This window comes from Sciurus carolinensis, chromosome X, assembly GCF_902686445.1.
Source record: "Sciurus carolinensis chromosome X, mSciCar1.2, whole genome shotgun sequence".
In the NCBI taxonomy this organism is placed as follows: Eukaryota; Metazoa; Chordata; class Mammalia; order Rodentia; family Sciuridae; genus Sciurus; species Sciurus carolinensis.
Genome location: NC_062232.1, coordinates 31,627,804 through 31,654,142, shown reverse-complemented (window position 1 = coordinate 31,654,142; position 26,339 = coordinate 31,627,804). Strand labels below are relative to the sequence as shown.

At 35.3% G+C, this 26,339-nt stretch overlaps 1 protein-coding gene across 3 annotated transcripts in view; it reads left to right on the top strand.

Moving 5' to 3' along the window:
* The window catches only part of Rpgr (retinitis pigmentosa GTPase regulator), a 55,520-nt gene that overhangs the window by 3,278 nt on the left and 25,903 nt on the right, over nucleotides 1–26,339 (top strand). For all 3 annotated transcript variants that reach the window (XM_047536603.1, XM_047536601.1, XM_047536604.1), the window contains exons 2-11: nucleotides 22–147; nucleotides 582–674; nucleotides 2,101–2,163; nucleotides 3,037–3,195; nucleotides 4,663–4,812; nucleotides 8,262–8,420; nucleotides 19,786–19,941; nucleotides 22,998–23,122; nucleotides 24,388–24,573; nucleotides 25,528–25,687. In XM_047536603.1, coding sequence (XP_047392559.1) covers nucleotides 22–147; nucleotides 582–674; nucleotides 2,101–2,163; nucleotides 3,037–3,195; nucleotides 4,663–4,812; nucleotides 8,262–8,420; nucleotides 19,786–19,941; nucleotides 22,998–23,122; nucleotides 24,388–24,573; nucleotides 25,528–25,687 — 1,377 coding nt within the window. The remainder of the gene's footprint in view (nucleotides 1–21; nucleotides 148–581; nucleotides 675–2,100; nucleotides 2,164–3,036; nucleotides 3,196–4,662; nucleotides 4,813–8,261; nucleotides 8,421–19,785; nucleotides 19,942–22,997; nucleotides 23,123–24,387; nucleotides 24,574–25,527; nucleotides 25,688–26,339) is intronic.

Below are 26,339 nucleotides of genomic sequence, written 5' to 3'. Positions count from 1 at the left end.
GAAACTATCTTATATTTGCAGATTCGGGTGCAGTGTTTACATTTGGAAAAACTAAATTTGCTGAAAATATGCCCAGTAAATTCTGGTTTAAACATGACATACCTACATATCTCTCATGTGGAGATGAACATACTGCTATTGTTACAGGTTAGTATTACAGTCCTAAATGAAGAACAATAATATTTAGAGAATCCTAAATAATATAGATGTGCTGTGTTTTCAACATGTTGAAGATATATAAAAGGTGTTGTTTTTTATATTTCCAGAGACCTCTTCACAAATTGACTTATCAAGAGTCTTTTCGATTTTAAGTTACTTTAATATATTTAATTAAAATATGATTTTCTATACACACAACTTTCTCGGAGTAAATCTGTTTCAATGTAATAAAAATTGTTGCTCTGTAATCTTAGAAGCACTAATAAAGTCTGGTCATACATTGAAGGACAGGGTAACCTGTTTCAACATAGCAAAGCAGTGACTTTTTAGGTATAGTTTTTTTATTGTCTTGTGATGATGTTATCTCACATTATTTATGTGAAAAGTGCTTCAATTTGTTGTTTCTTTTTCCCTTCCACTAGGAAATAATAAATTGTACATGTTTGGCAGTAACAACTGGGGTCAATTAGGATTAGGATCGAAGTCAACCATCAACAAGCCAACGTGTGTCAAAGGTTTGGGGTCTTGTCTTCTTTATCACTTTAAATACTTTAAAAACTACATAAAGTACTTCCATACAGTTTGTGTAGTTGTTTAATGTAGTAAATGACAAAGTCTTTAGTTCTTCATTTTGTAACACTTACTTGAATATTATCAGCACTTAACTTTGTATGAAATTCAAAACTACTTTTATTTTTAAAAATCACATTGATTTTAAAGCCAGGGATCACAAAGGAAGTTATGATTCTACAGTATTGCATTTGTACATCCTATTTTTGCTTCTTTGTAAAATGACTTAAATATTACTGTTATTGCATATATAGATAACAGACATTATAATGTGCTAGAGTTATTGAGCTCTGATTTATATCATGGTCATATGTTAGTTTTATAAAACATGCATTATCCTGAAGTATATAATGAGGGGATAAACTGAACAAAACATTAAGACTGGGATTGATTAGTACTGGTGTGCAAGAACTACAGGACTAAACATTTGAAATCAGGACTGTCACAGAATATGTGGATGTGTAATACCCTTTAAAAAAACCTTTCTCACTGTTATATGCAAAGCTTATGAACATCAACTAAATTTGAAGACTGATAGAGATTCCTTGGATATGACAAGAACAGTATTCTTTATCTTTCTAGCTAAATTTTAAATTGCAGCTCAAAATCTCAATGTGAATTTATCTTATCCATACTATTTATAGATATTGTTATGGGACTTTTGAAATATTCCACATGGTCAAAACTATTTATTGAACACAACCTGCTCAACGCTTGTGGGTATTCATGGTGACTATGGTGCTTACTCTTTAACATCTTATCTAATAGTCTAAAAAATAGTCTAAACTTTGAGATCCTTGAGACCAGGGACTTTTAATCTGTGTAGATGCTATGCCCAGCACTTAGAAGATATTCTAGAAATGTTTTTTTGGAATATGTAGATAAGTTAATGAGCAACTTTAACATGGGTGTATGGCTTACCGTTTTCCATTGAGTGTGGGAAAAGGTGAGCTTGATAATGGTGATGGCAGGTTAGGTAATGGATCAGGTTGGTGAGGAGGCAACACAACAGAATGCAGTGGATCTTGGCACCTGTTAATTACCTGTGGGATTTTAAAAATATACAGATACCTAAGCCCTACATCAGACCCACCGACTCTGTTTTCAGACAGTGACTCACTGTGTTATGATGTACAACTAGTTAAGAACATCGACTTTGGAATCAGATAGGTCTACTTTTAATCTCAGTTCTGGGGCTGGAGTGTAGCTCAGTGGTAGCACACATGCTTAGCATGCACAAAGCCCTGGGTTTGATCCCCACCACCAAAATAAATAAGCAGTCTCTTTTACTACTTAGTTAACATTTGACCTGGACTATTTATCATTTTCATAACCATAAAGTATTTTAATTTTCATATTCATATTTTTTAGCTCTTAAACCTGAAAAAGTGAAACTTGCTGCCTGTGGAAGGAACCACACCCTAGTTTCAACAGGTATAGTATTTAACTGGTATGACTTCTTGCCCGGCTTTGAGAACTGAGATCTCACTCTGGTAATGTTTTGGGGTTTGTAAGATTAATAGAAAATGGTACCTTGGCAGTAGATAGATTAGGGCTTTTTAAAAAATGCATTTAGTGCACGTTTGCCTTTGTCAATATGCAGATAAATGTTGAATGACTAAAGAAAAAGCTTTTCTTGGGTTATATCAAGGGACAGCATCTCTTTACCTGTAGGCACACCTCAAAGTCTAGTTGCTCCTGTTCTTGCTCTTCCCTCTTCCTTACTGAGGGTAAGTGGAAGCCACCCAAAGTCAGCTCAGTTCTGATTGAAATTCAGACAGGCTCTGTGTGTGTGTATGTATGTGTAGAAGTTGACAAAGTGATTCTAAAATATATGTGAAAGACCAAAGGACATAGAATAGCCAAAATAATTTTGAAAAAGACCGAATTGTAGACTGATACTACCTGATTTCAAGACCTATAAAGCTACAATATTCAAGACATCGTGGCATTGGCAAAAAGCTAGATAAAGACTAATGAAATATAATAGAGTACAGAAGTAGACTCACACATATAAGCCCCAATGCTTTTTGACAAAGGTGCTAAGGCAAGTCAATGGAGAATATTTTTAACAAATGCAACAGTTAGCAGTTCCTGACTACTTAGCAGTCCTTCTTATCTCCTTCCTTTCCTCCATCCCTAAGCTGCTTCTGTCTACAAACTGTTCTCTCTGCCTCAGCTCCTCCTCACCAGTCTGCCTTTGTTTATACTTTTCTTCACTGTTAGTAGAGGAAATATCTGGTACCTACTAACCTGTCTTGTAAACAGGATGACTATAGTATTATAATGTTTCTTTCCCATGTACAGAAGGAGGCAGTGTATATGCAGCTGGAGGAAATAATGAAGGGCAATTGGGACTTGGTGACACTGAAGAGAGAAACACCTTTCATCGAATTAGCTTTTTTACATCCCAGCATAGCATTAAACAGCTTTCTGCTGGATCTAACACATCAGCTGCACTAACTGGTAAGATGTGTTTCAATTTCAATCTGGGACACATACTTTCCTTTAGACAAGATATACCAACTCAGTAAACTCCAGACAACATTACCGTTTAATTTTCTTGCATTGACTATGTGCTTTCACAAGACATTTGTTTTTGTTATAGAGGATGGAACGTTTTTTATGTAAGGTGACAATTCCAAAGGGCACAATTGGTTTTAAACATATGAGTAATGTGTGTGTGCCTCATATTTCAATATATTTTGCATGAGATATAAATATACATTTAGAGGGTAATTGGTAAATAAATTTTAAATTTTAAGCTCTGCTGTCCATCTACTAATTTAGATATTCTGAAATATTATCTTCATTGTGTGCCGTAGAAGTTGTACTTGCAGTTTTAACTGAAGTTACTATCAGAAGCATGTATAGAAATCTGTTGGGCATGTTATAAAAATGTATCTTGTAATGTTCATTCATCTCTCAACCTTCCCAGTCAAAAGCACATACAAGAACTTTCTTTAAAAGTTGGTGTCAAGGGGCTGGGGAGATAGCTCAGTCGGTAGAGTGCTTGCCTTGCAAGCACAAGGCCCTGGGTTCGATCCCCAGCACCCAAAAAAAAAAAAAAAAAGTTGGTGTCAAGATCACTTTGGTGTCACTGAAGCTGTTTGCTGTCTGCTTTGTTCCAAGTAGGAGACTATAAATTTCCAGTGTTGCTCTGTTCATCAAGAAAGTCAGAGTTGTATCTGAAGTGCTTTCTCTTCAGTTTTGCCAACCAGATAGTTAGATTTTTGATATTCTTTCAGTTCTAGTTTTTAATTACCATTTTATTTTACTTATTATTAAACCACTTCAAAGATTTTGAAAAGATTTTTAATTAAAAAATTAAAGCAAATAAATATTAGTAATTCCTTTCTAAAATTTTTGCTAATATATCTCCTCATTCTCTGAAGCTAAAATTTGTGTTTTCAGGTATAAAGAAGTTAGTTAAATATATTTTTTTCTCCTCCTCCTCCATTTAAAATTTTCTTCTCCTTTTCCATTTAAAACATTTACACAGCATTCTGAAGAGCAACCTCTTCCAATCACTTTTGACTAGGAGTTGCTCTTTTGATCTGGAGATGTCTAGTGTGACTTGTACTGGCTCTCAGTTCAGTGGCAGGTAGGCTGCTTGGAAGGAGGAAAATATTTTTGTTTAGCGACATTAGAATGAGACTAGGTGATTATAGGAAATGACATCCTGTGTTTACTATTGAGATAAAAGTATGAGTATAACCAAAGTGATTTACAATCAAGTCATTCTGTGTTTTTTATTATTATTGAAGTATTTCATAATAGAAATTGAATTCTAGTAGCCAGCTGGTATAAATGTCTTAGTACTTTTCTTTTAAGCCACATAATTTTTCTGAATTAAAAAAAATAAATGATCTGTTGGAAATGCAATAGCTGGAGAGCCCTACTACCTTTTTTCTCATTGTGTTTTCTTTACAGAGGATGGAATACTTTTTATGTGGGGTGACAATTCTGAAGGGCAAATTGGTTTAAAAGATATGAGTAATGTGTGTGTGCCTCATCAAGTGACGATTGGGAAACCAATCTCCTGGATCTCCTGTGGATATTACCATTCAGCTTTTGTAACAAGTAAGCAGAACTTTTGGATTCATCACATTATCTCTCATTTCTAAGTTGTTACTCAATTAATAATAAAATGATATTAATGTATTCTACAGTTCTGTAAAAATAATGTCATGGTTATCCATGTAATGAAAAGATTTGGGTCTGTTTTAGGTCACAGTGTTTCTCCATTTCTATAGTAAGAGTTTATAATTTTAGATTCTCTCTGACATGTTAACTTTTTCAGTGAATGGTAGGTCTATTACAATAATATAATTGATATGTTTGAAACCCATCTAAATATTGATTCTCAAGATTTTTAAATCCCTTTGGCATTGAAAAAAAGACCTATGACCCACTTTCTTCTGGACCCACTTTCCTTCCCACTTTAACCTTCTTTACTCTTGTAATGATCATTTCTTTTATTGTTTCAAGTAAATGAGTGGGAAGTGAGGTGAAGACTAGATTGAGAAGGAAGAAAGCTCAATATGAGATACAGTTTCCTTGGATGGGCCTTTTCTCAGCATCCCAAATTTCTCTCTTTCCTGGGCCTACTGACAGGCTTTTCTGCCTGGAAGTATTTGAAATGTTGGACACTATTGTAGTCTGCATCTACACTAGTAATAATAGGAAAAGTGTGGTTGTGGATTTCCATCTAATTTCTGGAGAAAATAGTCTTGTGCACCTTCTTAGATACCTCTCTAAATATTTACTTGAATATTTACTCTTGGATCTGGGGTTGTAGCTCAGTGGTAGAGCACTTGCCTAGCATAGGTGAGGCACTGAGTTCCATCCTTGGCACCATAATAATAAATAAAGGTCAAATTATTTTTAAAAATAAAGAAATATATACTCTTTATTCTGCATACTACAGATTCAAATTTAGAAGTACTGACTGATCGATCCCAGTGTTCCCAGAGTGGTAGCAGCATGATACCAAGAACAGGCAAACCTGACTGTATTGGTATTGTTCATCACTGTATCTCTGGTTTCTTGAACAAACTTAATAAATATGAAGGGAGTAAGTCAATTTTATTAATGAACTCTGCTTTAGCCATTAGAGGAATATGCAGAATTGTTATATTAAGCAGTTGGCATTACATTGAGTTTTTTGTTTTTATATCTTTTTTAAAAATAGCTTTATTGAGATGTACTTTACATACTGTACTGTTCACCCATTTAAAATATACAGTTGAAGATTTTTTTAGTATAGTCATAGAATTATATATACCATGAATTGTTATACTAAACATTTTGCTGGAGATTCATTTATACCAACTGACATGAACTGTCAGTAATTTTCACACCAGCCATTATTTTATGACTTTGATCATTTAAAGCAACTTTTTACACATCTTGGAAAGAACTCAAGTATAAAAGAGTTTTATTAATATATATTTCATGATAGATAAAAATGTTATATAGAAAAGGACTTTAGTTATCTTTTTCTCTTTGTATATGTCAAGCTGGAGACCAAAAGGAACAGTTTAATTTTTAATAAAAATGCAGAACATATCACTGAGATAGTTACATTTAAGACTTCCTACAAATTTTTAATTTACTTGTATATTTGAGTGCTTGTATTTATGTTCTAAATTCAAGTTCATGGTTTTAAGTTATATAAAATAATTAATTTTAAAATATTTGAAATAAAATATATGGATTTTTCAAGTATCATCACTGATTTCTGCATCTTTCATCTGATGTGTTAGTGGTTGAGGTCTGAGCATTGCAGCCAATGGATCATATAGTAAGAGGGAATTATGTGCAACACCATAGAGAATATAAGTAAAGAGCTGGATTGTGGGAACTCAGGGCAGGGATGTGTGGAGCAGACTTCAGAGACTAGAGAAAAGACACATGGCAAGGTAGTTAAGGTCAGAATCTTAGAGAAGGCAGATATCAGAGCCAGGTAGGTAGTTTGAGGAATCCAAATTATATAAAAATTATTAGGCTCAAATAAAGTAAAACTGAGTAAGATGAAATCATCTATTTCTTTATCATGATAAATGTTATTTTCTTTTCATATGTAAATAGAAAAACAATTTGAAGTTAAATTGAATGTTTTATATGGATTAAAATCACTTATCTACACCTTTAAAGAGGGTCTTACTTGTAACTACAGTAAATATCTTTTCTAACCCTTTATAGGTAAACAATTTAAAAAGTTGATACCGTGAGAAATGATTTAGCAGCTTACCATGTATAAGTCATCTTAAAGGATATTTCTTACAATATCAAGTTGATTAAAGCAAGTACTTATCTTCTAGGAGTTTATAGTCTACTAACTCTGAGATGTATAAGGATTTGCCATCTAGAAAGTGTTTTCAAGTACAAGTACATTTCATTTAATCTCATGATAACTGTGAGAGAGGCAGTGGTGTCTCTTGATTACATATGCAAAGGCAGGTTTAGAACATTTCTGTATCAAAAGTGATGCTGCAGCTGAGTTGCAGAACCAGAATTTGGACCTTGATCTTTAGACTCTATAGGCCTAAAGGACTTCTGTTGGCACACAGTTTTTCTAAACTCACATGAGGAGGAAAAGGATGTAGTAGCAACTAATAATAACTGGGCAATGACTATGTGTTCTAAAAAGTATTCATGAATGCATTCATTAATTTATTCCTATTAAATAACAACCCTACAACATAGGTACTTTTATTCCCATTTTACGGACACAGCGATTGCTCAGTATGACTCATTGAGTAACTGACAGTATTATATAATTTTACAAAGTTTCTGCTTTCAGGAAACTCACAGTCATAATATAGTGTGATAAGTGGAATAATACAGAAGCAAACCATTAGTGTTGTTACAGACAAGGCAGTGAAAGTGTTAGGAGTTCCTGGGGTAAGAGAGTCTTTCTGGAGAATGTGCTGTCTACCATAAAGTCTGCTAACCTAAGAGTCACTCAACATATAAGTCATTAACAAATAAGTGAGTTTTCTAAAATGAGTTTCATAGAAAGCATTTATTCAACAAGTATTCATTAAATGCTTGTACGTGATACAGCTGGGTTTCTGGGACACCATGGTAACAAAGACAAAAATCTGTGTAGTTGTGGGTGCTTAATATCTGTCATTTGCTTTATTAAAAAGCAAACAGAGGACTGGGTGTGTGGCTCAGTGGTAGAGCACTTACCCGGCATGTGCGAAGCCCTGGGTTTCTCTCACAAATACCTGGGAAAAAAGTGAGCAGAAGATATCTTTTGCAAAAGAACTGAAATTATTTGTTAGTGGTTTATTAGTAGTGATGTTCATGAATTCATGAAGATTATTGAAATAAAGTAATCAAGGGAAAAAGAAAATCTAGTTTTATTTCCTTTACCATACAGTAAAAATATCTCCAGAAAGGTCAAATTTAGTTAGTTGTCATTGTCTACATTTTTATGGAACATGAGAATATGTATTAAAACGACCAGTACTTTGTTCATATTTATGCCATCATTGATCACTCTACTTTTCCTTCCATAGTGGATGGCGAACTGTACACATTTGGAGAACCTGAGAATGGAAAGTTAGGTCTTCCCAGTCAGATGCTGATCAATCACAGAATACCACAGCTGGTGGCTAAAATTCCTGAGAAGGTGATCCAAGTAGCTTGTGGTGGAGGGCATACTGTGGTTCTCACAGGTATGTGTGGAATCTGCTTTTCTGTTTCCTGCTATTTGGGGTAGCTCACAACAGTTTTGAATGATTTTTTTTATTGTGGTAAGAACACTTAACATAAGATCTAACTTCTAAGCAGATTTTTAAGTGTGTAATACAGTATTGATGTACCATAGGCACAACATAGCAGATCTTTAAAAATTTTTCTTGTATAACTGAAATTTTGTGCCCTTTGTACTGCATCTCCCCTTTCTCCCACCCCTAGCTCCTAGCAACAGCCATTCTATTCTTAGCTTTTATGAGCTTGATTCTTTTAGATTCCTCATGAAAGCTAGCCTTCCATCTCTTTCCATTAGGAGCCCCACCTTTTATTTCTGTAGTTAATATACATTGCTGGCCTATGGAAGAATTTTTAAGTAGAAAAAAGTGAATCTTGTCAAATTGTTTCTGCTGACATAATTGATATCTTCATGGCCTTAAACACCTTTAATCCTTTAATGGCAGAAAATAATGGTTTTAGATTATTTTCAAGGATAAACCATTTTCTTCATATGCATGTATATATATAATATATATATATATACATATATATATATAGAGAGAGAGAGAGAGAAAGATATGACATTATTTTTCCTAAAATATCTTCTTTTGCAGAAGCTTCCTCTTTATGCTATTTCCAACCTGTCATTGATGATTCTTTGTGATATTTACAATGTATAACTTAGGGATTTCTTTGTGATTTTACATTGTTATGGTAATTCATTAAAAAGTGGTAAGGTTTTAAATTATAGATAATAAAAGTTAGAACCTTAATAATTCACTTGGCTTCCGAATTTCATATTCGAGTGACATATCCTTTCTTAGAATTCTAGTCAATATATTGAAATATACTCACTACTTGAAAATATGCTTGCTAAATGGATGTACTCAAATTTCTTCAGCATTAGACTTATTTTAGATGAGTAATATAGCAATAATGTAATTAGATGGTGAATTATTATCATGATTTTTTGATCAAAAAGAAATTAACAGTTTATAGTCACTACTTAATCTTCAGTAACCTAAAGTTAGAAGTCTTCTAGACAAATTATGAATAAAAGCCAATTCTTAGATAATATTCTTAATGCTGAAAGGTGGGGGAGAGCAGTATTTTATCTTTAGATTTTCCTTTGTTGCACTTCTTTTCTTGGATTTCCTGTTCTAGTCCCAGTCATGTATATTAAACTTTGGTTTCCCAGAATTACAACTTCTAGATGGAATCTTTTCTAAGTTAGAAATAATTTTTTCGAAACCTCCACTGTAAATTTGGAAATAATTCTAAGGTTTAAGATTTTTTTGAATTCCTGCTTGTAAAATGAATTTTCATATAATTTTAAAAGATATATTTTAAATTAAATCTTTATAAATTATCTGAAAATCTATTCTGTAGTCAAAAATACAACTTATTTTTTATGCATTATGGGTTTTCTCTAGAAAATTTAATGTGTGATTCATGGTTATTTGGCATGACACAGATATTGATTACATAATAATAATAAACCATTCAACTATACATTGTGAAATATAAAAAGTGAACAAAAATATAATCAATGATACTTTAAATTTTTCTTAAAATTATGAATACACTTAAAGTGTGATTTTTTTTCCTATAGCATTTAGCTTTCTGTGAACTTGATTTTGAGTTTACAAATCATGTTTCCATAAATTGATTTTTCTCTTCAGATTTTTACACTTTGGGATCTCACAGATCAGTGAAGTTCTTTTAAAAAAATTATGAGATATATTTATTGTTAAATCTGGAGCAATTACTGTCCACTGCTAAGGTTTCCACTACGGATGCAGGAAAAAAGTTTCTTTGTGTTTCCTGTCTGTTCACTTGTGGTAGACAAGATTGAACAGGGGAATAGAAGATAAAAACTTGTAATACAGGGGAAAATATGAAGATAGAATTTGTATAATTCATGAGTAACCTTGGAAACAGTGAAGAACTTATTTTCTTTTTAAGAAGAATTTAAACTTTAAGTTGGAAACATAAGGGAAATAACAGATGGCTATCAAATTCTGACTTGCATTTGCCTAAAGATGGGCATTGAAAAAAGTGACTGTTTTCACTATCATGTCATAAAATAAGGAACATTTTCAAAACAAAAGTTCCTAAATGTGTAATAAAAGATACCTAGTTAAATTGTAAAATTTATCTATATGGAAAATTCACTATTTTGCCTGTTTTTAACATTTCTCCGTGAACCTGTGAGAGCTCTATTGTTATTAGCCACCCCTGGTAAGGAACCTGTGTTCTGGAATTAGACAGAAAAATTTAATATTTAGTCCTAGGGTAATGAAATAATGGACCTGAAGAGCATGTTGATCATCATTTTCACTAAGTACTAAATTGGATAGCTAAGAAAGTTATGGAATACTTTCTGAGAACTTGGGGAAAAATAAGTAAAAATTTGATTTAGCTCATTCTTTTCACTTACGTAGAGATTAGATGATTCATTTGGGGCCCTCCCCAACTTTGTTTTTCCATGTGTCTATAACTCTGATCTTAAAATCAGTTTGAATCAAGCCATTTTAAAGATAAGCAGCTCATTGCTGATGAATTTATCTAAAAGGTACTATTGGCATGTGACCATAGTAGGTCAGAAAATACAACTATGGGTTATAGTGATGGCATGATTGTAGTTTCTCCTTAGAAGCAGGTAACAGTGGACTGCTATGGAGAAAGGACCAGAATGGAACTTGAGACACACTGAGACAGAGTGATCCATGTAGTCTTGTACATTACCCATAGCAGTTACCAGAAGATGAGAAAGGCCAGTTATAGGAGGGGGTCCACATGAAGTCTGTGGGTCCTAAGGCAAATGATAATTTAACTTCTCCAGATTATGTTTGGACAAACTTGAGTCTTCTACAGGGTGATAAATTACATTGTTAAGTATGACAAAGGTGATATGACCAAAAATTGTATTAGTTTTTTATACGTAGTGTCCTTAGATGAATTTTTGGTCATTTAAAAAGTAGAAACTGCTATCATCACTCATCATCCAAGCACCTGAAAGTGAACATAACAGGATAACAAATAAAACTTTTTAAATATGATTAAGCTGCCTAAATGGCCTCATTTCTCAGGCTAATATCAGATAGCTCAAGGAAAGATGAGTAATTGTTGAACAGCTAACAATAGATAATTGTTTTAATTTACCCAACATTCTACTATTAAGCGAACATTTAGAACTGGAAATATACCATGTGGTTAGTAATTAATTAAAATATTTTATATTAAAACAAGAATCTGCTTTGCCATTGCCTCTGTGTAGCTTCATATCCTTGACACAGCATATTTTCTTTTTTTTTTATTGTAAACAAATGGGATACATGTTGTTTCTGTTTGTACATGGAGTAAAGGCATACCATTTGTGTAATCATAAATTTACATAGGGTAATGTTGTTTGATTTATTCTGTTATTTTTTTCCCTTCCCCCCCACCCCACCCACCCCTCTTTTCCCTCTATACAGTCCTTCCTTTCTCCATTCTTGCCCCCCTCCCTAACCCTAATTCTAACCCTAACACTAATCCCTCCCACCCCCCATTATGTGTCATCATCCACTTATTAGCAATATCATTCGTCCTTTGGTTTTTTGAGATTGGCTTATCTCATTTAGCATGATATTCTCCAGTTTCATCCATTTGCCTGCAAATGCCATAATTTTATCATTCTTTATGGCTGAGTAATATTCCATTGTATATATATACCACATTTTCTTTATCCATTCATCAATTGAAGGACATCTAGGTTGGTTCCACAATCTGGCTATTGTGAACTGAGCAGCAATGAACATTGATATGGCTGTATCTCTGTAATATGCTGATTTTAAGTCCTTTGGGTATAGGCCAAGGAGTGGGATAGCTGAGTCAAATGGTGGTTCCATTCCAAGTTTTCTAAGGAATCTCCACACTGCTTTCCAGAGTGGCTGCACTAATTTGCAGCCCCACCAGCAATGTATGAGTGTACCTTTCTCCCCACATCCTCGCCAACACCTGTTGTTGCTTGTATTCTTGATAATCGCCATTCTAATTGGGGTGAGATGGAATCTTAGGGTGGTTTTGATTTGCATTTCTCTTATTACTAGAGATGTTGAACATTTTTCCATATGTTTGTTGATTGCTTGTAGATCTTCTTCTGTGAAGTGTCTATTCATTTCCTTAGCCCATTTGTCGATTGGATTATTTGCATTCTTGGTGTAGTTTTTTGAGTTCTTTATAGATTCTGGAGATTAGTGCTCTATCTGAAGTATGATTGTCAAAGATTTTCTCCCACTCTGTAGGCTCTTTCTTCACATTGCTGATAGTTTCCTTTGCTGAGAGAAGGCTTTTTAGTTTGAATCTATCCCAGTTATTGATTCTTGCTTTTATTTCTTGTGCTATGGGAGTCCTGTTGAGGAAGTCTTGTCCTAAGCCGACATGTTGAAGCTCTGGACCTACTTTTTCTTCTATAAAATGCAAGGGCTCTGGTCTGATTCTGAGATCCTTAATCCATTTTGAGTTTAGTTTCATGCATGGTGAGAGATATGGGTTTAGTTTCATTCTGTTGCATATGAACTTCCAATTCTCCCAGCACCATTTGTTGAAGAGGCTATCTTTTCTCCATTGCATATTTTTGGCCCCTTTGTCTAGTATGAGAAAATTGTATTTATTTGGGTTTGTATCCATGTCCTCTATTTTGTACCATTGATCCACCTTTCTATTTTGGTACCAATACCATGCCGTTTTTGTTACTATTGCTTTGAAGATCTGGTATTGCGACATCCCCTGCTTCACTCTTTCTGCCAAGGATTGCTTTAGCTATTCTGGGTTTTTTATTCTTCCAGATGAATTTCATAATTGCTTGCTCTATTTCTGTAAGGTACATCATTGGGATTTTCATTGGAATTGCATTGAATCTGTATAGCACTTTTGGTAGTATGGCCATTTTGACAATATTAATTCTTCCCATCCAAGAACATGGGAGATCTTTCCATCTTCTAAGGTTTTCTTGAATTTCTTTCTTTAGTGTTCTGTAGTTCTCATTGTAGAGGTCTTTCACCTCTTTTGTGAGATTGATTCCCAAGTATTTTATTTTTTTCGAAGCTATTGTGAATGGGGTAGTTTTCCTAATTTCTCTTTCTGAAGAATTCATTGCTTATGTATAAAAATGCCTTAGATTTATGTGCATTGATCTTATATCCTGCTACTTTACTGAATTCACTAATGAGATCTAAGAGTTTTCTGGTGGAATTTCCTGGTTCCTCTAAGTATACAATCATATCATCAGCAAATAGGGATAGTTTGAGTTCTTCTTTTCCTATTCTTATCCCTTTAATTTCTTTGGTCTGTCTAATTGCTCTGGCTAGAGTTTCAAGGACGATATTGAAAAGAAGTGGTGAAAGAGGGCATCCCTGCCTTGTTCCAGTTTTTAGGGGGAATGCTTTCAGTTTTTCACCATTTAGAATGATATTAGCCATGGGCTTAGCCTAGATGGCCTTTACAATGTTAAGGAATGTTCCCACTATCCCTATTTTTTCTAGTGTTTTGAGCATGAAGGGGTGCTGTATTTTATCAAATGCTTTCTCTGCATCTATTGAAATAATCATGTGATTCTTGACTTTAAGTCTAGTGATATGGTGAATTACATTTATTGATTTCCTGATGTTGAACCAACCATGCATCCCTGGGATTAAACCCACTTGATCATGGTGCACTATCTTTTTAATATGTTTTTGTATGCGATTTGCTAAAATTTTGTTGAGAATTTTTGCATCGATGTTCATTAAGGATATTGGTCTGAAATTTTCTTTCCTCGATGTGTCTCCATCTGGTTTAGGTATCAGGGTAATATTGGCTTCATAGAATGAGTTTGGGAGGGTTCCCTCCTCTTCTATTTTATGGAATACTTTGAGAAGTATTGGAATGAGCTCTTCTTTAAAGGTTTTGTAGAACTCGGCTGAGAACCCATCTGGTCCTGGACTTTTCTTTGTTGGTAGGTTTTTGATGACTTCTTCTATTTCATTACTAGAAATTGGTCTATTTAAATTGTGTATGTCCTCCTCGTTCAGTTTAGGCAATTCATGTGTCTCTAGAAACCTGTTGATGTCTTCGAAATTTTCTATTTTGTTGGAGTATAGATTTTCAAAATAGCTTCTAATTATGTTTTGTATTTCAATTGTGTCTGTTGTGATATTTCCTTGTTCATTCTGAATTTTAGTGATTTGGGTTTTCTCTCGTCTTCTCTTTGTTAGTGTTGCTAAAGGTTTATCAATTTTGTTTATTTTTTTGAAGAACCAACTATTTATTTTGTCAATTTTTTGTATTGTTTCTTTTGTTTCAATTTCGTTGATTTCAGCTCTGAGTTTAACTATTTCCTGTCTTCTAATACTTTTGGTGTTGGTCTGTTCTTCTTTTTCTAGGGCTTTGAGCTGTAGTGTTAGGTCGTTTATTTGTTGAGTTTTACTTCTTTTATTAAATGCACTCCATGAAATAAATTTTCCTCTAAGTACTGCTTTCCTAGTGTCCCAGAGATTTTGATATGATGTTTCTTTGTTCTCATTTACCTCTAAGAATTTTTTAATTTCCTTCCTAATATCTTCTGTTATCCATTCATCATGTAATAGCATATTGTTTAATGTCCAGGTGTTGGAGTAGTTTCTGTTTTTTACTCTTTCATTTATTTCTAACTTCAATCCATTATGATCTGATAGAATACAAGGTAGTGTCTCTATCTTCTTGTATTTGCTAACATTAGCTTTGTGGCATAATATATGGTCTATTTTAGAGAAGGATCCATGTGCTGCTGAGAAGAAAGTGTATTCGCTCTTGGTTGGATGGTATATTCTATAAATGTCTGTTAAGTCTAAATTATTGATTGTGTTATTGAGATCTATGGTTTCTTTGTTCAATTTTTGTTTGGAAGATCTGTCCAGTGGTGAGAGAGGCGTGTTAAAATCACCTACTATTATTGTGTTTCGGTCTATTTCGTTTCTAAAATTGAGAAGGATTTGTTTGACATACATGGATGAGCCACTGTTTGGGGCATAGATGTTTATGATTGTTCTATCTTGCTGATTTATGCTTCCCTTAAGCAGTATGAAATGTCCTTCTTTATCCCTTCTGACTAACTTTGGCTTGAAGTCCACATTATCTGAAATGAGGATGGATACTCCAGCTTTTTTGCTGAGTCCATGTGCATGGTATGTTTTTCCCCATCCTTTTACCTTTAGTCTATGGGTATCTCTTTCTATGAGGTGAGTCTCTTGCAGGCAACATATTGTTGGATCTTTCTTTTTAATCCAATCTGCCAGTCTATGTCTTTTGATTGATGAATTCAGGCCATTAACATTCAGGGTTATTATTGAGATATGATTTGTAATCCCGGTCATTGGTTCATATTTAAAATTTTATTTATTTATTTATTTAGTTTTTGACACAACTTGGTTCCTCCTTTATTTGACAGTTCCTTTAGGATAATTCCTCCCTTTGCTGATTTGCTTCTTTGTTTTTTATCTCTTCCTCATGGAATATTTTGCTGAGAATGTTCTGTAATGCTGGCTTTCTTTTTGTAAATTCTTTTAGCTTTTGTTTATCATGGAATGATTTTATTTCATCGTCAAATTGGAAGGTAAGTTTTGCTGGGTAAAAGATTCTTGGTTGGCATTCATTTTCTTTCAGAGCTTGAAAAATGTTGTTCCAGGCCCTTCTAGCTTTTAGGGTCTGGATTGAAAAATCTGCTGATATCCGTATTGGTTTCCCCCTGAATGTAATTTGGTTCTTTTCTCTCACAGCCTTTAAAATTCTGTCTTTATTTTGTATGTTATGTATTTTCATTATAATGTGCCTTGGTGTGGGTCTGTTGTAATTTTGTGTATTTGGAGTCCTATAAGCCTCTTGAACTTGATTTTCCATTTCATTCTTCAGATTTGGGAAATTTTCTGATATTATTTCATTGAATAGATTGTTCATTCCTTTGGTTTGTTTCTCTAAGCCTTCCTCAATCCCAATTATTCTCAAATTTGGCCTTTTCATGATATCCCAAGGTTCTTGGAGATTCTGTTCATGATTTCTTACCATCTTCTCTGTTTGTTCAACTTTGTTTTTGAGGTTAAATATTTTGTCTTCAATATCTGAAGTTCTGTCTTCCAGGTGTTCTATCCTATTGGTTATGCTTTCTATGGAGTTCTTAATTTGGTTTATTGTTTCCTTCATTTCAAGGATTTCTGTTTGGTTTTTTTTCAATATCTCTCACTCTTTATTGAAATGATCTTTTGCTTCCTGTATTTGCTCTGTTAACTGTCGATTGGTGTGATCATTCAATGCCTGCATTTGCTCTTTCATCTCATCGTTTGCTTCCCTGATCATTTTAATTATATACATTCTGAACTCCCTTTCTGTCATTTCTTCTGCCATGCTGTCGTTGGATTTTATTGATGTAACATCTAGATTTGTTTGGGGCATTTTCTTCCCTTGTTTTCTCATATTGTTCAGGAATCAGTGGGTCATTAAGATATTGCAGATTTCCTCTATTGACTTATAATGTCCCTGAAGATTGCTAGTATATCCCCTCTTTTCCTTAAGTAGCCTGAAGTCTTAGAGGAAGTTGATAATGCGGAGCTCCATGAAGAAGCTGCCTCTCTAGGGGTGGTGACCCTCAGGTGGGGTATATTCCCTGATAGTGGGCAGAAGTGCCTCCACTTGTTGACCAATGGTCATCCAAAGGGGAACTAGGCTGCGGGCTGAGGCAAGGCCTGTTTGTGCCTGTGTCTCTGGTTTTACCGTCCCTGTGGGAAAACCTCACCCGGCTGGGAAGACTCACCCGGTGGTGAGGTCTCGCTGGTCAGTTCCCCTCCTAGAGGTTGCCCTCAATCTACAACTACCGCCTGGGCTGGGCTGTCTTCCTCTGCAACATTCCCAGTGGCCCGGGACCTACCTCCTGGGCCTGGGAGCCTCACCCTTCGCAGGCGAGTCTCCTTAGGCTGCCTCTCCTCAGAGAATCTGCCCGCAGTCCTGGAAACTTCGCTCCGCCCCTAGGCGTGTCTCTTTGGGGCTCTTCCAGCAAGAAGCCGCCTAGCTCCTGGGACCCTGCTCTGCACCTAATCGCCTGGCTATGTGGCCCCTCCTCTGAGCCGCCACCTGGAGCCCCGTACAATAGCTCCAATACCCAGAGACCCGCCACACACCTCTTCCTCCGGACCGCCGCCCGGTGTACCGAAGCAGTCACTAGGAGTCCAAGCCACTCACTTCGCGTCTCCTCCTCCCGCCAACCGCCCGTAGCCCTAGGCAGTCACTCCGACACCAAGTGACCCGCCCTGTTCCTCCTCCTCCTCCTCAGGGTAGCCCCCCGGGTGTTCAGGAGCGGTGGCTCCGAGACCAAGTGACCCACTGCGCTCCTCCCCCAGGCAGGCCACCGGTGTTCAGGAGCGGACGCTTTGAGTCCAATCAACTCACTACTCGCCTCCTCCTCTGGCAGCTGCCTGTGGCTCTGATGCAGTCACTCCTAGACCAAGCAACCCACCGTGCTTCTCCTATTCCTCTGGTCTGCCCCCCGGTGTTCAGAAGCGGTCGCTCTGAGTCTAAGCAGCTCGCCACATAGCTCCTCCTCAGGTAGCCACCCGGAGCCCCAGTGGTTGCTCCGAGTCCAAGCGCTGTGCTGAGCCGCCTCCTCTACGATGTTCCCAGTTGTCCGTGTTTACCGCTCCAGCGGGGGGAGGGGCGTCTCGCCGAGCAACTCTACTTCACAAAGTTCCCTGCGTTCCGGGGCTACCGCCCCATCCGGGACGCCTCCCCAACGGGAGAGGCGGCTTTGAGTTGGTCCCAAGTCTCTCACTATCTCCTCTTTTGAATCCTGAGTCCTGGAGCAACGTGAAATGCAGCCGCCCTCTAGTCCGCCATCTTGAAAAACCTCGACACAGCATATTTTCTATCAGGAGTAATATCTATGTTTTATTGATAAAGCACGCATTCTTATTAGACAGGAAATAATGCAAAACTATGTGGTATTAGACAGTTGTGAATTCATCTGTTACCCCCATTGTCAGAATTAGATGGGTCGATTAGATAATTACTTTTTCAAAGATAAGTTGTTCTTTACAGCTGAATGTCTTCAAATCTACCTGTATGTTTTCTCATATAATCTTTTTTAAAATAAATTTTAGTTGTAGATGGACACGATACCTTTATTTTGTTTATTTAGTTTTTTTTATGTGGTGCTAGGGATTGAACCCAGTGCCTCATGCATGCGAGGCAAGCACTCTACCACTGAGCCACAACCCCAGCCCCTCATATAATCTTATTAAATAAAGATTATAGCATCAGAGAATCTAAGTAACTTGAGTTCTTGCCACAGCTGGTAATAACGACATTTGAGTTCGGGCCTTAATGCACATTTCTTGCTCTTTCTTCACATACTTGAATCAAGGAGACTGTACTTCCTAATGCATTGACCAGGAAAATTGTGTCTAAAAAAAACCCATTTGTCACCACGCATATATCCTGCTTTTGTACTTTTGCATTTCTAGAAAACATAAGAGCCAATAGAGTTATTGGAGATCCTTTGGACTCACCCCAGAAGTATCAATGTAGAGGAAAACTTCTCCCCCTCCTTTCTTCAGTAGTAAAGGAGCTTTACTTATGCCTAAATCTAGCATATCCATCATAATCCATTAATTCTCTACATATTCTTTTCTGAAATTGTGTTTTATAAAATAGATTTATTAAACTTCATTTAAAAGTTAGAAATGTTTTTGTAGGAGACACTAGTCATATTTTTATTTGAGCAGTGAAATTGCCTTTTGAAAATTTAGGATTTTTGAATTGACATGGTAGTTATAGGGATATGTTGGTTAGTTCCCTGATTTATGTATCTTTTACTGTATCTGTTGCTTACTTATATAAGTTCTTTTTGTGGTTATAGATATGAAAGATAAAACTGAACCCCTGCCATAATTTTTACAGTGTGTACATTTTCTTCATTATTTCTTTTTGTTTGTTTGTTTTTGTTTGAACCTGGGAGTGCTCTACCACTGAGCTCCATCCCCAACCCTTTTTATTTTGAGACAGGGTCTTGCTAAATTGCCAAAGCTGACCTCCAACTTGTGATTCTCTTACCTCAGCCTCCCAAATAGCCCGGATTACGGGTGTGCACCACCACACACAGCTAATTGTGTGCCTTTTGATTTTTCTCTTTCTTCATCACTGAAAAATGTATACTTCAGTATTAGTATTCTTAATGGGTATTTCTTTCAAAGGCAAGTTACCTTTGTTATATAAAGGGAAGAATGTTACAGTCTTTTTAGATGTGATGGTGACAGTGGCCTGCTTCCATGTAATCCTTTTCTTGTATTGTACCTTTCCTTTCAGAGAAAACTGTGTATACCTTTGGGCTAGGACAGTTTGGTCAGCTGGGCCTTGGCACTTTTCTTTTTGAAACTTCAGAACCCAAAGACATTGCAAATATTAAGGACCAGAGAGTAAGTTATATTGCCTGTGGAGAAAATCACACAGCTTTGATAACAGGTATGGATTAGATTTTCTGTTTTATATTTATAGAACTGGGTATATTTTATTATAAAATAAATAATATATGGAATGAATGTATCCAAGTAAAAGAATTAATGATTGATAAAAATGAAATTCTTTGATTAATATTCCAAAGGTTATAAAGTTCTTTTTATTATTTTAATTCAATTTAAAATAAATGTAGGGTCTGGGCTTTTAACTTGGAGGTAGAACACATGCTTAGCATGTATGAGACCCTGTACACTCAATCCCCAACACCAAAAAAAAATGTAAATTTAGAACCTCAAAACAGACCAATTGATGTCAGAAGACCATAATATTATACTTTGGCAGAAAGTTAGAATCCTATTGAAATTGAAGACTTTTAATGCTGTGCAAGCAACAGGGAAGAAAGAAAGAAGTTTTTCAGAAGAGAACTTATTTTTAAGCATTCTTCATGTTCATTGTGGCAGAGCTGCAGAGCTACATTCAGGCCGAGTAAATTCTTAATGCTGCTTTTGCCACCAGGAGGCGTTTTCAGGAATGACTCCTCTTTCCGCAATGATAGAGAAAGATACTCAAAGACCCCTAAGTGAATACCTCTCTCACTTTGTGGCTTCTGCCTTATCCAGGAAGATTTTCCTTTGGGCCTGCTTCTTAACCTCAGAAATTAAGTGCTGCTAATAGTGTAGAACTCAAGAAAATTCTTCCCCAAAAGAATTCAGCCACTTACCTATAGGTAATTGATATACTCCACAAATTTAAATGCTTTGTAACAAGAGGGTCTGTAATTTCACTTTTTCTATCCAAAGATGAAATAACGCACCAAATATTCAGAAATCATCTAGTATATTGAAATAATCCAGATATTTGTATTTCTACTTTTTTTTTCCTTCTTTCTAAAAATGCTGCTGCTGCAGTGGAGCATATCTAATGGTAGCTGGTTAGGGGAAGTAGGAATCAGCACACAGAAGGTACACAGTTCTTTTTCCCCACCAAACACTTCAGAGAGGATGGCCTGCCTATCATCAAGTAGTGATGTTCTTGTTAATGTAGCATGCAACAGCACTGTGTAGAATGTAAAGAAATGTTATTCATTTGTTGTCTAATTCATTAGAGTTGATATGTGTCCCTTGCTGTGAGATCCTAATCTCAGTTTCTTTGTCCTTACTGCCATTTTTCATCAACTAAATTGCCTTTGATGGTAAACACACACTTTCATGTATCATCTAACATACAATTAGGTTATTTAGTTAAAATTTTATAGTATCTTCCTATTAAAAAGAGTTATAGCACAAATAATTGAACATTAACTTCACTTGCCTTTTTGCTCATCTGTCTTCCCGAAAGGACGAATGTTATAGTTTTTTCCCCTCCAGACTGATGAGAGGTGTGTAGTGAGTTGTCTGTAAGTTCTTATCAGTTCCCTATTATAGCCAGTGGCTCGTAATTTTTAAAGCACTCTGAGGTTGGAAGTGTAATCAGGCAGCTTGGATCAGAGTTGAGATTTTTAGGCAAAAGATAATCAAATTAGAAAGTCAAGCTTTAAAATCGCTTTTGAATAAAGAAATTGGGATCAAAAGAAGGAAGAGGAAGGGATAACAGTAATAGAGTATATAAAGAAAGGAAATAGTAAGAATTAAAAGAGCTAACATACCTGGTTATTGCACTGGTTATTGCTTATTTATACAAATCTGTTTATTTCTGTAAATTAATTTTTTAATTTGTTGCTTTACTGAACTGTTTATAGTCATTTTTTCAATTTTTATACATTTTTTAGTATGCAATCACTTTGCCTTTTTAAACCAGAAGTCCCTAAATGTCATCTAATCATTTCCCAGTCTAAAACCATTCATTTGGCTTCTTATTGCCCTTAGAATTCAAAAATTATGATTATGATCTGAACTAATGGAACCCTCTGTGGTGTGGTTCTGTCTTACCTCCTCAGACTCATCTCGTACACTCTCCCCTTTGTGCTCTGGGCTTGTTGGTTGCCATCACCTTCTTGTCTTAGCCTTGTTTTCTCTTGATTCAGGTGTTTCTACTTACTGCTGAGTCTTCCTAGAGAATTCTTCATTCCTTCTTCTTCCAGCTAAACCCTAGTCATCCTTTCGATTTCAGTTTGAACACCTTCCCTATTCCTCAAACTCTGAGGGAATCCCTCTCTGCACACATATTGGTACCAGTTGATTCTGCCTCCATGGCACTTACTTCACTTGAGATGCAGTGTGTATGAAGGAGAGGCCTGAGAAGAGGAGCTGCAGTTCAGAATATCTGCTGTGGTAGCAGGCAAAAAAGTTAACTGGAGAGAACTAATCATCATCAGCCCAGCTATAGATGAGACCCAATTATTGCTATAGGGACTGGTCAGCATCATTGACTGGCTTATGGTAGTTCCTTAGGTAGCATTATTCAGCCCAGGATACTAATCAGTAAAAGAAATAGTTGGATTGATTTAAGTCAGTAGTTCTCTATCAGTGACAATTTTGTTCCCCCCGGAGACACATGTGATGTCTGAAGAAATTTTTGATTGTCACAGCTGCAGAGGAGAGTTATTTTTCTGCCATGTAGTGGGGTAGCGGCCAGGAATGTGGTTAAATGCTCGGGACAGACTCTCACAACTGAGAATAATTCAGCCCAACTGTCAGTAGTGCTGAGGTTGAGAAAATGGTCTATCAGTGATCTGAGGAAAAAAATAAAATAGGTTATATGAGGACATAAGAGGTCAGAATACAAAGCATCTCTTTCTCCTTGAGAATATAATGTATATCACAAGATCTCATGCTGCATCACTGGTGCTCCATACAAATTTCTTGCACCAGAAGACTTCAACTTCACCAACCACCAGGGTTTAGTGATTTGTTTTCAGACTATCTATTGCCTATTGGTATGTGTAGGACCACAGAAATCAGAGTGTGTGGAAAGATCAATGGACCAGATTAAATTCAGTGCAGAATTTGATGGGAAAATTATAACTGCAGTGTGAATTAATATATTCATCTGATTATAAATAGATGAATACAAGTAACGCTTGTATAATTCGCCTTATTTATTTATTTATTTTTGCATTTTAGATGTAGGCCTTATGTATACTTTTGGAGATGGCCGACATGGAAAATTAGGACTTGGACTGGAGAATTTTACCAATCAATTCTTTCCAACTTTGTGCTCTAATTTTTTGAGATTTACAGTTCATTTGGTAAGGTTATCATGCTCCCCTCCTTATATTTTTATATTCCTATAATTGAGTTTTTCAGTATTTCATAGATAATACTTTTATGTTTATATTAGAGACTATCACAGATATATCTATTCAATATAACTAGTTTTCTAAAAGCCAAATTTCAGACATTTATGCCACTTTAAAATCTGTCCCTTTTCTAATTTTCCTCCTTCACATTTTCCTTTTTGTTGAAATTTTAACTCTTCTACTATATTTTCATATGTCTCTTGAAACACAGTAGTGTTCAGTAAATATTTGTGCAATTAAATGTTACTAAGACTCTCAAATCTTGTACAAGAGGAAATCTGATAATAAATGAAGAGGTTTGAAAATATGTTTTATTGACTAAATATTATTTGGATAAGAATATATGATTTTAGTTTCACATCACCATCACACAGTGTATCTTTATGGTTTCTAATACTTTTGCTAGTTAAGAGCTGTATAGACTTGTGAAAATTCTGTTTACTTGACAATAATTTTACTTCTCCAAAGATGCATCATCTCATACTATGGAGCACTTCCATTTGTTGATTGGACAACCATTTAATCAAAGTCCGCTATGTGCAAGATACTGGATTAAGTATTAGGAAGACAGAGTATTTAGTGATGAAGAAAATAACCAAATCCTCATTCATTATGCTTATAATCTTATAGGGATTATCATTTCAAACAGTGATAAATAAAAATGTCGATGAATTTTAAGTTTGAAAATATTATAAAAGAAAGATATAGGCAAAACACTATAAAATGGCTAGAATCTGTGTATTAAAAATACTGGAGCTGGGTACAGTAGTTGCATGCCTATAATCCCAGTGACTCAGGAGACTGAGGCAGGAGGATCACAAGTTTGAGGTCAGCCTGAGCAATTTAGCGAGACCCTGTGTCAAAATAAGAAGTACTTTTTTCCTCTGTATTATATTAAATACAAAGTTAAATGGTGAATTAAACATGTTCTAATTTTCAATTGTGGTGTTTAAAGAATATATACTTTAATTCATATATATATAATTCATACATGTGTTATGTACATGCACACGTGTGTGTGTGTGTGTGTGTGTGTGTGTGTGTAAAGGGAAAGAGAGAAGAGAGATTGAAAGAGAATTGATGAGTCAGTCAGTCTAGGAAGTCTACTGCATACCAATAAGTAACTTTCTTTTAGCTGATCTGATAATTGTTTAAAAACTCATTTGTGTTTGATACCAATGTTGATTATTTTTTCTGTGAATTTATGATTGCAGGTTGCCTGTGGTGGATGTCACATGCTAGTTTTTGCCACTCCACGGCTCAATATAGTAGGAGAAATTGAATTTGATGAAATAAACGATTCTTCCTTACCTGCAGCTACTTCTCTGCCCTTCAGTGATCTGACCTCAGGAAATTTACTGCATAAAACTTTATCAGCACGTCTGCGACGAAGAGAGCGGGTACAGTTGTGGCCTATTCTGTATAATATATAATATAGCACTGTGAAGAAAACATGAAGAAAAATCTATTTTCTTTATAAATCGAAGGCTCTTCTCAGATAAAATTGCTAATAAAGTGATTAGAGCTGAAGATTTTGGACTTTTAAAATGAGTTCAGAGTAAGCCATTAAAAGATACAAATTAGAAAATTCACATTATCATGGATAACCTTTGCTTGTAGAAAGTGATAGTATGCAAAGCATCCTTTTACAGGCCTTTCTTATCACCTCAGAGTGGATGCTATGTTGTTTTTTTTAACTTCATGTGATTCTTCTTCTACTTTAACTTGTCTCCTGCTTTTTTCTATTATTGTAGTATTGGGATCTATCCATGTAACAGATTTTTAAGTGTACAATAAAATGTTATTAACATAGGCACAGTGCTTTGCTGTACAGCAGATGTCTAGGATTTAATCATCTTAATTACTGTTTCAGTGACACTTACACTTTTTTTAAAAAATGAAAATGCCAGATATTTAAAGGAGACATTCCTCTTTGAAAATTATTTTAAGTTTTTAAATGTTTTCCTTTTGTAGTAAAAGTTAAGCCTGACTTTTCCTTATGAAAAGGTATATATGAAAAGCTTGAGAAATATTCCATCTGTTTTTTGTAATTGTTATATCTTTTGGGCAATTTTTTGTTTCTGTAAGAGAAGGCAGAGAAAACACACACACATACATTTTTTTACCCAATATGTGAAAAACAGGCTTTCAGATTGACAATTTAGAGCAACTAAGATACAGAGACAACAGAACAAAACGTTTTTGATCCCTTGGAGATTATTAAGAAGTGAATATTATGGAATGTTGGCAGACTTTGAACTCTTCCTCTTAAATATTTTTAGCAACCACAGGAAACTTTATGCCAATGCTATATATAATATTATTGACAGTTATTTAACCTGCTTATTTTAAAGGAGAAATCCCCGGATTCTATTCACATGGTTCGAACACTACCTCCATTAGAAGAGCCTGCCTCCGTACCTTATTTTTCCTCCTCTTCAATCTCTTTCAATTTGCCTGAGGATTACCTCCCAGAGAAATCCACCTCTGACATCATGGAGCCACTGGATCCAGGTAATATTTGTCACTGTGCCTGCTGTTAGGAGAAATGTGCCTTTTATTCCTATTGCTTTCAGGTTTTATTTTAAGATGTTTTCCCCAGTTCATTAAATTGTTTTGTCCCTAGTTAGATCCTGATATCATCCACTTGAACTCAAATCCAGGAATACCATTACAAATAGAAAGCACCGTCAGTGAACCTTGTAACCACAGTAGCATGTCTTTATAGAGTAATGGATAATATATATGCCACCTTTATATTACCTTCTATAAAACCTGAAGCAACTCCATGATATAAGTGGAAATTATATTCTTTATTTTACAAATTAGGAAAGCTAGACCTGAAGAAATCAAGTGACTTGCCCAAGGTCACTCAGTTTATATGTGAAGTGGACAGGGTTTAAATGCAGATCTTTTGAATCTATTTCAAGTTCTATACTTAGGCAATGATTCATCATGATTACAAGCATGGAATATGGAGTTAAAATTGGTCTGCAGTTGCATGCTACCACTGACATTTACTAACTATGTGACTAAATCTAAGCCTCAGTTTCCTTATCATTTAGTTTTAATGATGCCTACTTTAGAGAATGATTTTGATGATTAAGTGATATCAGGCATGTAAACACTTAGCATTGAGCTCAGCACCTCTAGAAACTCCTTAATA